The sequence below is a fragment of the Phyllobates terribilis genome, unplaced genomic scaffold, assembly GCF_046119375.1.
Source record: "Phyllobates terribilis strain yellow unplaced genomic scaffold, ASM4611937v1 Scaffold_13__5_contigs__length_258822181, whole genome shotgun sequence".
In the NCBI taxonomy this organism is placed as follows: domain Eukaryota; kingdom Metazoa; phylum Chordata; class Amphibia; order Anura; family Dendrobatidae; genus Phyllobates; species Phyllobates terribilis.
The window spans coordinates 143,236,316-143,250,200 of record NW_027362773.1 but is presented as its reverse complement, the minus strand read 5'-3'; the positions used below and the strand labels follow the sequence as shown (position 1 = coordinate 143,250,200).

The following is a 13,885-nucleotide window of genomic DNA, read 5'->3' as shown; positions in this document are numbered from 1 at the left end:
GATTTCTTTTAGTGTTTCTTAAAGCCCTAAAGTTGCCATTTGAAATGACTTTAGTTTTGTGCCATGTCTGTGTTCTGCTTTTTTTCAACAACATTAAACAACTGAATGAACATCCTCCGAGCCCGGTGATTCGATAATTTTTGCAAGGGGTTGTATATGCCTCCTTTTGGCTCACCCTATACAATGCCATGGACTATGTCAGTGCTATATACAATTAAAGGGAGGTATCTATGACTTGCATTATCAATAGTGTCCAGCAAGGGGCAGCACTTCACTGCATTTTATTCTTTGTTGACTAAATCATTAAGTCCCCAGGGGGCAAACACAGTGAATGTTTGAGGACATTTCAGGGCAGAGGTGTGTGAATGAGTAGCAATAAAATAACAGGGAATGTCAGGGACCGTAAAGACTGTGGTATCCTATATCAGTGGCTGGTGAATGTAAATATAGGTGGGCTTAATACTACAATGGGAAAGTGGGCATCCCTACAACTGCTGACTGGGAGAGAAAAAGGTTTAAGGGATGACAATAGTAGATAGATAGATAGATAGATAGATAGATAGATAGATAGATGATAGATAGATAGATAGATTTCCATAATGATACCAAGAAAATACATTTTTATGCTTTTTATGAGATCACTATAGTTTGCAGCAGACTGAGGGTTAAGATGTCTTAAGATGACCTGCTGTGGGAGGGCCTGAGTATTTGTGTCTCCCACCCTGTGATTGGATGCTGGGGGTCTGCATGCCCTTACTAAGCTAAGCAGCAATAATCTGGGCCTCCCCCCAGCACATTAATACCCCCCTCATTGCCCATTACGGCCAGTCCTATCCCTGCTTCATTCAGAGGGCTCCGTCCACGAGGGTCAGGTAAGAAAAAAATCCTGGCCAGGGCAATAAGGCACCAGGGGCTGGCATAACTGTCAATGCATCCAGAGACAAACGTGTGCACTCCAAATATATGTATTCCTACGATGGGGGGAAAACAGACCGGAACAAAACAGCTGACACATAAATACGTGACCATAGGCAAGTGTGCTAAGCTCTAAATCAAGGCCAATGCCCCATATAAACCGTAGATAAATTACACATAGACAGAAATCGTTCTTCCATGTGTCACAAGAGGAGGATTTCCTAAGACAATAGCATAACTCTCGGTTGGAGCAATACATTGTGTAAGAACAGATCTCATATGTTGCAGATGAAAGTTTCAGGTATATTGTATCCAAAGCTATGGATCCTTTAGTACAAGATGGAGACAAATGTATCAAGTAAATATTGACTGAATCTTTGTATAACATTACTTTGCCCTTTAAACAAAACCTACAAAGATGTAGGAAAGCTGGATACGTCATCTAAATACTTATAGTTAAGATAGCGGCATAACTGCAGTCCTATGTAAAATCACTTTTTCTTTAGAGAAAATTGTGTCAAGTGATAGAACAACATGTTGCTTTAAATAAAGGAAAACCTTTTTGAGATGACTATTCAAAACTGCATTGAAAAGTTGTTTTCTTGAGGAGTTGGTCTTCTCATAACGATGGTCAGTATATATTAGGTTATGTGCCAAGTTTGGAAGTTTTACCCTATCCGCTGTATAGGGAATCACTTCCCAATCCATTGGGGTCTGATCACAGGGACCTCCACCATTACAAGAATGGGAGCAGAGATTGAGCACCTCTGCTTCATTGATTCTCCATAGGACCCTCAACAATTGGGAAGTTACTTCCTATCCTATGTTTGGGGGGCTAACTTCCAAGCTTGGCACAAACCTCTTAAAGTTTGTCATAGGAAATCTGGTCTGGATAAAGAGGTGATCTTAGTAGGTGGTCTTATTACAGAGGTGGTCTTCTTAGGTGGTCTTATTAAAGACGTGGTCTTATTAGTTGGTCTTATTAGGTGGCCTTTTAGGCTTTACTGTACACTTTTTATAATGCTTGGCATCTATAACTCCTAACCTAACGTGCTTCTTCTGGGTATGATCAGAGTATTAGTTCCATGTTATCTCTGAGAGGGGTTAAAAATGGTCCAGGACTTCTCAGGTTATTTTAATGTGCTCAGCATTTGGACTCTCCTGATGCTGATGACCATTGTGTGACATAGTATTCCCATTAAGATGTCAGCAGCCATAACCATTACTCCCATTATTATATTTCGAGCTGTGGGTATAATGATCATTGTCATGTAGCCCTGCATACCTAGACGACGATCTTTGGTATCGTCACACCCAATGTGTTGACTGTAGTGACCAGAGAGAGAGATACTCAGCATTATAACCCAGCACTGCCTGTTCTTAATTTGGAGTATGAAATAAGACCTCCATTAGGATGTCTGGTGTCAGTTTTAAGCAGTGGGAGTAAATAATCCTCAGTATTTTCACCTGTGCCCTCTTTATTGGCTGGGGGTTGGTAGTTAAGATTTGCAGAGCAGCATCATGTCAGAGGGGCGAGAGACAGCTGACGTTCCTTAAAGGTTCCTCAAGATATTTTGGGAAAGTCTTACAAAGTTTCCCATGAGATCAGATGACTTAAAAGAGGGGTTAGGTGTCAATCTCTATGATACCCGTTCCAGAAGTTAGGAGCTATTTAGGGGATGGGTAGAAACTGAAGAAACAATTGGAGTCTGTGATTCGGTTGGGACCTGACAGTTTAGTTCTTTCTCAAGTGCTATCAGGTAGGAGATTCCCCCTCACGTTGGTTGTGTTCTAGAAGAAAGTGGACAAGCTGTGATTCTTCTTTTGTGTTCTTTGTGCAGGTATCACATAAACCGCCAAGATGTCTAAGATATCGAATACCCGTAAGACGCATCTGAAGGTAAGTACAGTGCAACTATGTCTTCATTCCTTCACATCTACCTCATTCTCCCAAAACACACATGTGCAACCTACACCTAAATGTCCCCAAAACAGATCAACTATGACATTTCCAGGTAGTAAAAGTTGTTGACAGTCTAGACCAGAGGCGGACATATTATTGGTGCAACGTGGAGCCTAATATGTAAGGGGGCTCAAATCAGGGACCCCCTTCCATCAGTGTCCACTACTGGTCTAGATACACATTCTAGAATAATCAAAGTCCCGAATATTGAAATGTTTTTGTGTACGAGCATGATCTCATCAGGGACAATGCAACCAAAATTGTGCAACTTACGTGATATTTAGGGAAGTTTTGCTGATACTAGAAGTTGTGCCAAAGATTATTTAGTTATGTCTGTATGGTATTTCAGTAATATTTCTGAAGATGACCCATTCCTTCAACTATCGAGTATACAATTCAATGGTATTGTGCCATCACCCATCCACTGGCAATTGCATCCAATGTTAAAGGTTATCTGTCTTCTCCAGGATTTTTCTACCCCATCTGAGAGCAGCTTGACGTAGGGCAGAGACCCTTAATCCAGCAATATATCACTTACTGGGCTGCTTGCTGCAGTTTTGATAAAATTACCGTTTAATCTGCCGCAACTCTAGTAGATCTCTGAATTCTGAGCTCTGTATAACCCCACCAACATCACTGATTGGCTGCTTTCTGTGTACAATGTGCATAGGCACAAAGCTGCCAATCAGTGGTTGGGGTGTGGTTAACTACATGGCCGCAGGTTTACTAGTCTAAATATAATCTCCTGCTGATAAAATAGTGATTTTATCAAAACTACAGCAAGTTTTCCAGTAAGTGACACATCACTGGAATCAGAGTCTCTGTCTCTACATTATACTGCTCTCAGATTAAGTGACAAAAACCTGATGACCCTTTAAAAAAACTTACATTATAGGCAGACACGTACTTTGGAACACGGCACATCCCTGATAATCTGATCAGTTGCTAGTTGTCAGTTGGACCTTGATTGGTTGCATTTCCAGAAACAATACTTCTCTTCTATACTATTGTTCTACTTTGCACTGACCATCTCCAGAAAGTGAAACAGAAATAAAACAAATGAAAATAAATAAAAGTAGAAAGAACTTTGTAACTATCTGATTAACGCTGCAACTGTTTGGTAAAAACAAACAAAGACTGACATTTATACCCTCACATGATAATTGGACACAATATGTATCCCACAATTCGCATAGACCATAATGTACCCTACTAGTCCTCTCACCACGGCCTCTAACAATTCACCTCTTCTCTTTGCAGAGCTTGATGCTCCAGGTCGCAAAAACTGCTCTTGAAAAAGAGGAAGCCGATATCGCCGCTGAGAAGGAAAGTTACCTGGCAGCGCACTGTCCTCCCCTGAGTTTGCCAAGTTCTCTGCAGGACCTGCAGGTACCCTACAGATGTTATTAATGGTGCTTTCTCACTTGGCTTATTGATGACTAATATACAAGTTATTGATTTTTTTTTGGTGGTAAGATCATTGCTGTGTTTTATACCAGGGGTGGATATACCATTGGAGCAACCTGGGCAGCCGCACAGAGACCAAAGATAAAGGGGCCACCTCTACCACAAAGCAGGTGGAATTGGGCTTTATGATGAGCTATTGGGCTGCAATATACTGTTCTTGCACAGGGCCCTCTTCTGTCTGTGTCCACTCCTGTTTTATACTAAATATTTCAGCCCCAGTCCAGAGATGCCCATAAAATTGGAGAAGTAGCCAATGCATCCATGGGTATAGCTTAAAGTTCCTGGACCCCAATGGAAAATCCGTAACAGGGTCGCCACCTAAATGTGCCATTTACAATACTCTTGTTTATTTATATAGCAAGTGGGCCTGTGAAAGTGGTACCTAACCAGTAAGCACCGCCCTTTATAGCTACTTCCCTGCCCCCATGTCACACTTATAAGAAGCTTAGCCATTGAGAGTGGTTGGGTTCCCATATTGAAGAGCTGTTGTTGCTTTTTCGATACTCTTCTGTAAAATGGAGGGAGCACTGTGGTCAAACTAGTAGCTGTGCAGAATCGAAAAATCTATTTTGGACTGCTGAACTCACATATTCTTTCATGGACCCAGACCAGTAGAGTAATGGCCAAAGGGGCTCCGGACTCCTGTGAGGATGAGTAATAGGGATACTTGCAGCCAAAGCTACTGAAGCTATTCAGAAATGTTGCATTTGAAACCTAATGTTTAGGTCAACACAAGTCCGTCAACACAAAATGACTTTTCATACGAAACACAGGCACCCTGTGCACCCTTGGTGTGGCCAAATAGCTAAGTGCACCTTCTTTACTACTCGTTCTCCATCTATCTCTGTCCCCCCTGCCTTAATTGACAGCTCTGGATTCCAAGAGTCAGAGAAGGGTGGAGAAAGATGGAAAACAAGTAGGAGTGAAGGTCCATTGTTTGGCCACGCCAAGGGTGCACCCAGTGCCTGTGCTTGGCTTGGATGGTCATTTTGTGCAGACAGACTCTCTTTAATATGTTATTTAACCCTGATGGATTAAGTACATGCAGAGCATGTTTGCTCAGTTCATGGTATACTTAGAAAGTGTGATTTCTGGCCTGCTCCTCGTAACCATGTGCTACTTGTTTTCCCATTATTTCGACTAGGCTTTTGCAGAAATGTATGATCCCCAAGTTTGATCATATTATGAATTCTGTATTTTCTAGAAGGACTAGCTGGGTAGCTTCAGTATACTTAATGCCTTCTTTTCCTTACTTCCATATCTCCTTCCAGGAATTTTGCAAGAAGATGCACTCCAAGATTGATGTGGTAGATGAAGAGAGATACGACATGGAGGCCAAAGTTCAAAAGAGCAGCAAGGAGGTGAGCAAGAGGCTGAAAAAGCTTCTTCCGATGATATACAGTGCTGGCCAAAAGTATTGGCACCCCTGCAATTCTGTCAGATAATACTCAGTTTCTTCCTGAAAATGATTGCAATCACAAATTCTTTGGTATTATCATCTTCATTTAATTTGCTTGCACGGAAAAAACACAAAAGAGAATGAAGCAAAAATCAAATCATTGATCATTTCACACAAAACTCCAAAAATGGGCCAGACAAAAGTATTGGCACCCTCAGCCTAATACTTGGTTGCACAACCTTTATCCAAAATAACCGCGAACAACCGCTTCCGGTAACCATCAGTGAGTTTATTACAATGCTCTGCTGGAATTGTAGACCATTCTTCTTTGGCAAACTGCTCCAGGTCCCTGATATTTGAAGGGTGCCTTCTCCAAACTGCCATTTTGAGATCTCTCCACAGGTGTTCTATGGGATTCAGGTCTGTACTCATTGCTGGCCACCTTAGAAGTCTCCAGTGCTTTCTCTCAAACCATTTTATATAGTGCTTTTGGAAGCGTGTTTTGGGTCATTGTCCTGCTGGAAGACCCATGACCTCTGAGGGAGGCCCAGCTTTCTCACACTGGGCCCTACATTATGCTGCAAAATTTGTTGGTAGTCTTCAGACTTCATAATGCCATGCACACGGTCAAGCAGTCCAGTGCCAGAGGCAGCAAAGCAACCCCAAAACATCAGGGAACCTCCGCCATGTTTGACTGTAGGGACCGTGTTCTTTTCTTTGAATGGCTCTTTTTTTTTCCTGTACACTCTATGTTGATGCTTTTTCCCAAAAAGCTCTACTTTTGTCTCATCTGACCAGAGAACATTCTTCCAAAACGTTTTAGGCTTTCTCAGGTAAGTTTTGGCAAACTCCAGCCTGGCTTTTTTATGTCTCGGGGTAAGAAGTGGGATCTTCCTGGGGATCCTACCATACAGTCCCTTTTCATTCAGACGCCGACGGATAGTACGGGTTGACACTGTTGTACCCTCGGACTGCAGGGCAGCTTGAACTTGTTTGGATGTTAGTCGAGGTTCTTTATCCACCATCCGCACAATCTTGCGTTGAAATCTCTCGTCAATTTTTCTTCTCCGTCCACATCTAGGGAGGTTAGCCACAGTGCCATGGGCTTTAAACTTCTTGATGACACTGCGCACGGAAGACACAGGAACATTCAGGTCTTTGGAGATGGACTTGTAGCCTTGAGATTGCTCATGCTTCCTCACAATTTGGTTTCTCAAGTCCTCAGACAGTTCTTTGGTCTTCTTTCTTTTCTCCATGCTCAATGTGGTACACACAAGGACACAGGACAGAGGTTGAGTCAACTTTAATCCATGTTAACTGGCTGCAAGTGTGATTTAGTTATTGCCAACACCTGTTAGGTGCCACAGGTAAGTTACAGGTGCTGTTAATTACACGAATTAGAGAAGCATCACATAATTTTTCAAACAGTGCCAATACTTTTGTCCACTCCCTTTTTTAGGTTTGGTGTGGAATTATATCCAATTTGGCTTTAGGACAATTCTTTTTGTGTTTTTTGATTGAAGACAAATTAAATGAAGATAATAATACCAAAGAATTTGTGATTGCAATCATTTTCAGGAAGAAACTGAGTATTATCTGACAGAATTGCAGGGGTGCCAATACTTTTGGCCAGCACTGTATATATTTACATGTACATCGTGCTGTGAATCCTCAAAGAGAGTTCACTTTTCTCCAGCTATCTACTATTGGACACCACTTCCTTCCATGTTGTTTCCTGTGATGTACAATAATTGATAAGTCATTGGATGATGTTATAAGGTTATTCACATCTCAGAATTTCATAGCTGACATGAGAATAACTCCGTCCAGGCTCTGATCCATGGAGCTGCTGAGCTATGTTGTTCCGTATCGTCCATAGAAACAAATGAGAGTTCTGGACAGAATGTAGTCTTCTTGAGTCCAAACGTTCAAGAAGCAGATCTTCAACTGTGTTTAAAATGATCCCACTAATCTGTTTTTTTGTGCTTTATGAAGCTGGAAGACTTAAACCAGAAAATCTTTGACCTGAGAGGTAAATTCAAGAGGCCAGCACTGAAACGTGTACGTATGTCTGCTGACGCCATGCTTCGTGCATTGCTTGGTTCCAAGCACAAGGTCAACATGGAGCTCCGTGCCAACCTCAAACAGGTCAAGAAAGAGGACACTGACAAGGTGAGGCTTATAAAACGTCTGAAAAGACGTATTTTATCCAACAAAAGTGATGATACTCTACGTAAAATACTTCCATAATAGAAATAATGTTTCCATGATGTAACACATAAAGTCCATTATTCTGATATTTATTGACACCACTCAAGCAGAAGTTCATCGCACATAAATCCCAACTAGTTATTCCAGGTTAGCAGAAATAATAAAGTATGAACCCAAACTAGTCACTAACCAAATCTTGTCTCTTCAACTCTAGGAGAAGGATCTCCGTGATGTTGGTGACTGGCGTAAGAACATTGAAGAGAAATCCGGCATGGAGGGCAGAAAGAAGATGTTCGAGTCTGAGGCCTAAGCCCCTGACTATGACCACGGCTATCCTCAACCCGAAGCTGCCAAAGACACCCGCTTCAACATATCACAGCTCTTTCCTGGCAACTTCGGCGTTAACCCCTCTGCTGCTCATCCTTACCCATGTTTACAGCAGCCAAGGGGTTAATGAAGCCTTCCCTTCATCCTCACCTTTAAAAACCCAAGAGAATGTCTTACAGTATGTTTTGGACTGGCAAAGGGGGACACAGGTTTACAGCTCCCCTCTGTTTTAGCCACAGTCTGGTTCGGCAGGTGCTGTGTTATGTGGACGTGAGACCATAACCGTGTAAATAAAGCGTGTGACGTCCTTTATGGTTTATGATACCTGACGTGTAGGTGACGCCACTCTTCTTTCTTCTTTGTCCTTAATAAAATCTTGTACTTTGATTTTTGCATTGGTACTAGGAAGAAGGCCTATATCACCTGAATGAACGAGAACTGGGATTGTGCGTGGGGAAAGGAGCTATCGTATTTAAATTCTCAATTTCTGGCACACAATTACATCACCAGCTGTCACAGAAATGTCTCTATTGGGAAGTGCGGTGTCCTATAAAACATTGAAATCTATGAGTAATATTTTTTTCTTGAGTATCTTATGCCAAATGAAGTATAAAGCGAACAGGAAAGCCTAAAAGCAGACGGTCAGCAGATGGATTATTCAAAACTGCTGACGGCGCTAGATATGAGACTGGGGACGCAGTTTACCCGTACCTGTGTGTATGATTTTAATATCTGCATCACTGGGAATATGAGGTTTTAATCCTGTGACCGTCGGTCCTGCAAGTGCTTTTTGGGCATGGCTGAAGTGCTCTGGGCTCTCGGCAGTGGGCGCTCTACAGCCCTCGTCCTCTGGTCTTAAGTGGCGAATGTAGGGTCCAACCAGCAGTCTGCCACGGCCATCACTCAATGGCAGAGGGAAATGATTTCAAAAAGTCAACCCTTCCTTCAGAGCATAAGAGTCCACCTACAAGCACATGTGGGAGCACAGAACATGGGCGTAAAACCTCTATTTTACAGTGATGATGGTAAAACCATACACAAAGTTATGTTTCAACTGTTCAGGTTTCCTATCTAGCACTGTTGTCAATTTTGCAGAGTCAAAACTGTTGATTGACTCCCTTTAACTTTCTTTAATCTGGTTTTACACATTCGTCATTCACAGTTTCAGTATGGACTATGATCTTCTGCCCTGAACTCAACACGATGTTGAGTTCAGGTCAGTAGACCCGTGGCCAGTCCGAATGTTGCAGTCTGTACCTTGACTGTGAATGTTGGACTTGTGAAACCAGCCTTAGTCTAATTGAAATGAAGATATTAGTAAAACCAAAAGAACAATGATCTACTGATATCATGGTGATACTGCTTGGTCTACCACCAGTTTTCAGATTGACATTCTATGGAGCACCAGAACCTTATGGCAGTGCTCAGAGATTTCTATTACTGGACGTTTTTGGATTAACATTTCAAGAAAAACTCTAGCACTGTACTAAAGAACATTGTGTCAGTCATGTCTGAGGATGGAAATCTCTTAGTGTCGATATAAGGTCTTAAAAAATCTTGGAGGTTCAAACTCATGGACTCTCCAGTGTAATCTTCTGACCCATTTTTTGGTGGGATTTCCTCGGATTCCCTCTTCACTAAGAAAAACTATATGTAGTGAAGGATATGAAATTATCTATTGAGAAACATCAGGAGAACAATTTTGAGTCCTCATCAGTGGTATGAGCCTGTGAAGACATTTCCTACTGCAAAAGAGCAACAATTTTAGCAAGAAAGGAAAGAGGTTAATTTCTCCTAGCAAGTGTGCGAGTGATGATTGGTGGTCAAAGGTAGGAAGCTTCCTGGATGGAGGGACGTGACAGTAGGACAACACCCTGGACCAGGACTTCTTTTTAGATTTTCACTATTAGAGGCCTCCTCACCTCGTCACATACACAATCACTACTGTCTCATCAAAATCTTAAAGCATTTCAGCTCCAAATTGCAAAATCCAAGAGTTTTTTTAAAATGTTTTAAATTAAAATATAACACAGGTTCGTACATTATGATAGGTTCAAAGTCCAGGAATATATTTGAATCAAACATATAAATTTTACCATAGGCTGGCGGATACATTTCATCATAAATGTAGGGATTGCCAATGTAAGTAATTTAAGAAAAAGATTTATCCTGGTTGTTGAAATGGAAATTAATGGCCATCTTTCCTTGTAAAATTCACAAACTAAAGCGATATACCATCACTCCTTCTATAGCAAGAGTGACCATTTGAGACAACAGAGATCCAATTGTCACGGGTTTACTGTGACAGAGAGGAGCCAGAAAACCGCAGCGTCTGAGTTCACATACTCCTGCATTGAATAGAAGCACTTCTGCCTCTTATTAAATGGTTTCTTTCAGCAGTGCAGGAGTTAAACTGCTCAGCTTTAAGTTTCTGAAGCCTCCTTCTTGTAAGTTCTCAGCTGAGCAGTGTCAGCCAATCCCCTCTTCTATATAGTCTCTGCTCTGGCAATCTGAATTGCCAGTGTTAAGACTTGTACTGCCTGGTGAGGAGTGGAGGATTCAGTGTTCAGTAGAGGTGTTTAAGGAGAGTTGTTCTTTGACTATTGCTTGGAGTTTTGGTTGTGTGCATAGTCCCCATCTTCTCCTATTTTTGTTTTCTTTCCTCATCCCTTCGGTGTCTCCCTCTGTTGTCTGTGAATGCATATTTTGTGTGTTTGGTATTTTATTTTGTCCCTGTACGTCCTTCCTTGTTTGTCTGGTTGGTGTATTCACATACACTATTCCTCCCAACTTCCCTGGGTTTGTGACGGGACAGATAAGGGCTGATTCAGGAGAACAGCAAGGTACATGGTCCCAGAATCTTCACCATAAGAAGTAACATGGAGAGCAGTGATAGATAGGGCGCCCTTAGAGTTAGGGACAGGGTAGGAACCCCTGGTCCCGGGTTGTCAGAAAACAGCTTTGTGAAACCAATGGTGTCACTAGCCAGCAACTATTGACAGCCATCTCCCAATAAATAATGGCAAAAGTAAACTCCATTTTTTCTCCTTTACTTTTCAACAGGCGTTTCCATTTCTTTAAAAAAAAAAACCAAAACTATCTTCATGGATAATGAATTTTGTGATCAATTATGAGGCCCTCTCCAGATAGGTGATGTCTGAAATTTCATTGTATGAGGCCCCAGAGGATCATAAATACCCCAAATAACCCCAAAATACAAATATATTGAAGTCTCAGAAATGACTACCTATATGAGATCCCTGATTTACATTAGATATTCTTTGTATCCTATGAATATTATGCATGTTTTTTTCAGATGATTAATGCAATTTCAGGTAGTCACCTCACAGAGGTTTCACCATCTCTTAAGTATAGGTATTATATACAGTGGCATGTAAAAGTTTGGGCACCCCTGGTCAAAGTTAGTGTAATTGTGAACAGTTATGCAAGTTGAAGATGAAATGATCTCTAAAAGGCCTGAAGTTAAAGATAACAGATTTCCTTTGTATTTTAGGCACAAAATATATATTTTTTAATCTTTTACATTTTAAAAATGACGAAAAAGGAAAATGGACCAATGCAAAAGTTTGGGCATCCTGCATGGTTAGTACATAGCAGCACCTCCCTTTTGAAAGTTTCACAGCTTGTAAAAGCTTTTTGTAGCAAGACAAGAGTCTTTCAATTCTTGTTTGAGGGATTTTCATCCATTCTTCCTTGGAAAATCCTTCCAGTTCTGTGAGATTCCTTGGTCATCTTGCATGCACTGCTATTTTGAGGTCTAGCCACAGATTTTCATTGATGTTCAGAAGAGGGGACTGTGAGCGCCATTGTAAAACCTTCAGCTTGCACCTTTTGAGGTAGCCTATTGTGTATTTTGATGTTTGTTTAGGATCATTAACCATTTGTAGAAGCCATCCTCTTTTCAACTTCAGCTTTTTTACAGATGGTGTTATGTTTGCATCAAGAATTTGTTGAAATTTCATTGAATCCATTGTTCCCTCTACCCGTGAAATGTCCCCTGTACCATTGGCTGCAACACAACTCCAAAGCATGACTGATCCACCCCCATGCTTAATAGTTGGCGAGATGCTATTTTCCTGAAATTTGGTGGCCTTTTTTCTCCACACATACCTTTGATCATTGTGGCCAAAGAGTTCTATTTTAACCTTTTTGGTCGACAGAACTTGTTTCCAAAATGTATCAGGTTTGTTTAGATGTTCTTTTGCATACTTCTGATGCTGAATTTTATGGTGAGGCTGCAGGAGAGGTTTTCTTCTGATGACTCTTTCATGAAGGTCATATTTGTGCAGGTGTCTCTGAACAGTAGAACAATGAACCACAAAGCTAGAGTCTGTTAAATCTTTCTGTAGGTCTTTTGAGGTCAAGCGGGGGTTCTGATTTGCCTCTCTAGCAATCGTACGAACAGCTCTCACTGAAATTTTGCTTGGTCTTCCAGACCTTATCTTGACCTTCACTGTTCCTGTTAACTGCCATTTCTTAATTACATTTCAAACTGAGGAAAGGGCAACTTGAAAACACTTTGCTATTTTCTTATAGCCTTCTCCTGTTTTATGGGCCTCCACCATTTTCATTTTCAGAGTGCTAGGCAGCTGCTTAGAAGAACCCATGGCTGCTGTTTTTTTGGCATAAAGTTAGAGGAGGCTTGGTTTTTATAAAGCTGGGAAATTTTCATCACCTGGCATTTCCTAACGATGGTAGTGAACAAGCCATAACCCTAATAGGCTAATTAAGGTCAGAAACCTTGGTCAAAATTATCAAAGCACACAAATCTCCAAGGGTGCCCAAACTTTTGCATAGGCCCATTTCCCTTATTGTAATTTTTTAAAATGAAAAAAAAAAGACCATCTACATACTTATTTGCCTAAAATACAACTGAAATATGTCATCTTTAACAATATGCCTTTTAGAGATCATTTCATCTTCAACTTGCTTAACTGTTCACAATAACAATGATTTTGACCAGGGGTGCCCAAACTTTTACATGCCACTGTAACTGCATTAATAAAGTGGTCTTTTGCTAATGCTTTCTGGATTGTGAAATGGCTTCCATCCTGCAAATGACGATTTGAAAAAAAAAAAAAAACAAGAAAAAAGAAAAACTCCAGAATACTCAGGAGAGCAGTGGGAATGAAATAAAAGCAAAAACTGGACATTTTTGACCTGGTGACAGGTCCTCTTTAAACAGAACTAAGTTCTGGATAATTTACAGGATACTTGGGCGATGGAAGTAATGTACAACATATGTCAAGAAGGGCTGACTCATGATTTAATGGGGTCCACAGCAGGATAATAATTTTGGCTTTCTTCTGTGATATCCAGCTGCAATACTGTACATTCATTAATCAAAATGTTATCACACTGTGTGTGATAAATGCAGGAAAGAAGTCTTAGTCTATCCAAAATCTAATCTTTTCCCCCTAATTCAAAAAATATTTGTGAAAATGATGTGGATGGTGCCAAATATTGATCCTTCCATGCCATAACACTGGCACTTGTAAAATATATTGACGACCTCCTGGAATGTTGGAACTTTGTATAGCCATGTCTGGTTCTTATTGACGTTACTAGCAGTTGTCAACACC

The 13,885-nt window shown here is 41.0% G+C and overlaps 1 protein-coding gene across 2 annotated transcripts; it reads left to right on the top strand.

Moving 5' to 3' along the window:
• The first annotated feature begins 774 nt into the window (after window positions 1–774).
• On the top strand, window positions 775–8,669 carry TNNI2 (troponin I2, fast skeletal type). 2 transcript variants are annotated; one of them, XM_073658756.1, is made up of 6 exons: window positions 775–872; window positions 2,757–2,815; window positions 4,139–4,267; window positions 5,617–5,706; window positions 7,740–7,916; window positions 8,170–8,669. In XM_073658756.1, the coding sequence occupies exons 2-6, from the start codon at window positions 2,777–2,779 to the stop codon at window positions 8,263–8,265; spliced, it is 531 nt and encodes a 176-aa protein (XP_073514857.1). In that variant the 5' UTR covers window positions 775–872; window positions 2,757–2,776; the 3' UTR covers window positions 8,266–8,669. The 2 variants fall into 2 exon arrangements, with proteins under 2 accessions (XP_073514857.1, XP_073514858.1); XM_073658757.1 differs by lacking the exon at window positions 775–872 and adding an exon at window positions 2,580–2,675.
• Window positions 8,670–13,885: the final 5,216 nt, after the last annotated feature.

What these genes read in the sequence shown, in the direction of transcription:
- TNNI2 (XM_073658756.1), top strand. Translation starts at nt 2,777, where the DNA reads ATGTCTAAGATATCGAATACCCGTAAGACGCATCTGAAG. An exon ending in GTTCTCTGCAGGACCTGCAG is followed by an intron (nt 4,268 to 5,616) that starts GTACCCTACAGA and finishes ATCTCCTTCCAG; the next exon opens with GAATTTTGCAAGAAGATGCA. An exon ending in AGAAAGAGGACACTGACAAG is followed by an intron (nt 7,917 to 8,169) that starts GTGAGGCTTATA and finishes CTTCAACTCTAG; the next exon opens with GAGAAGGATCTCCGTGATGT.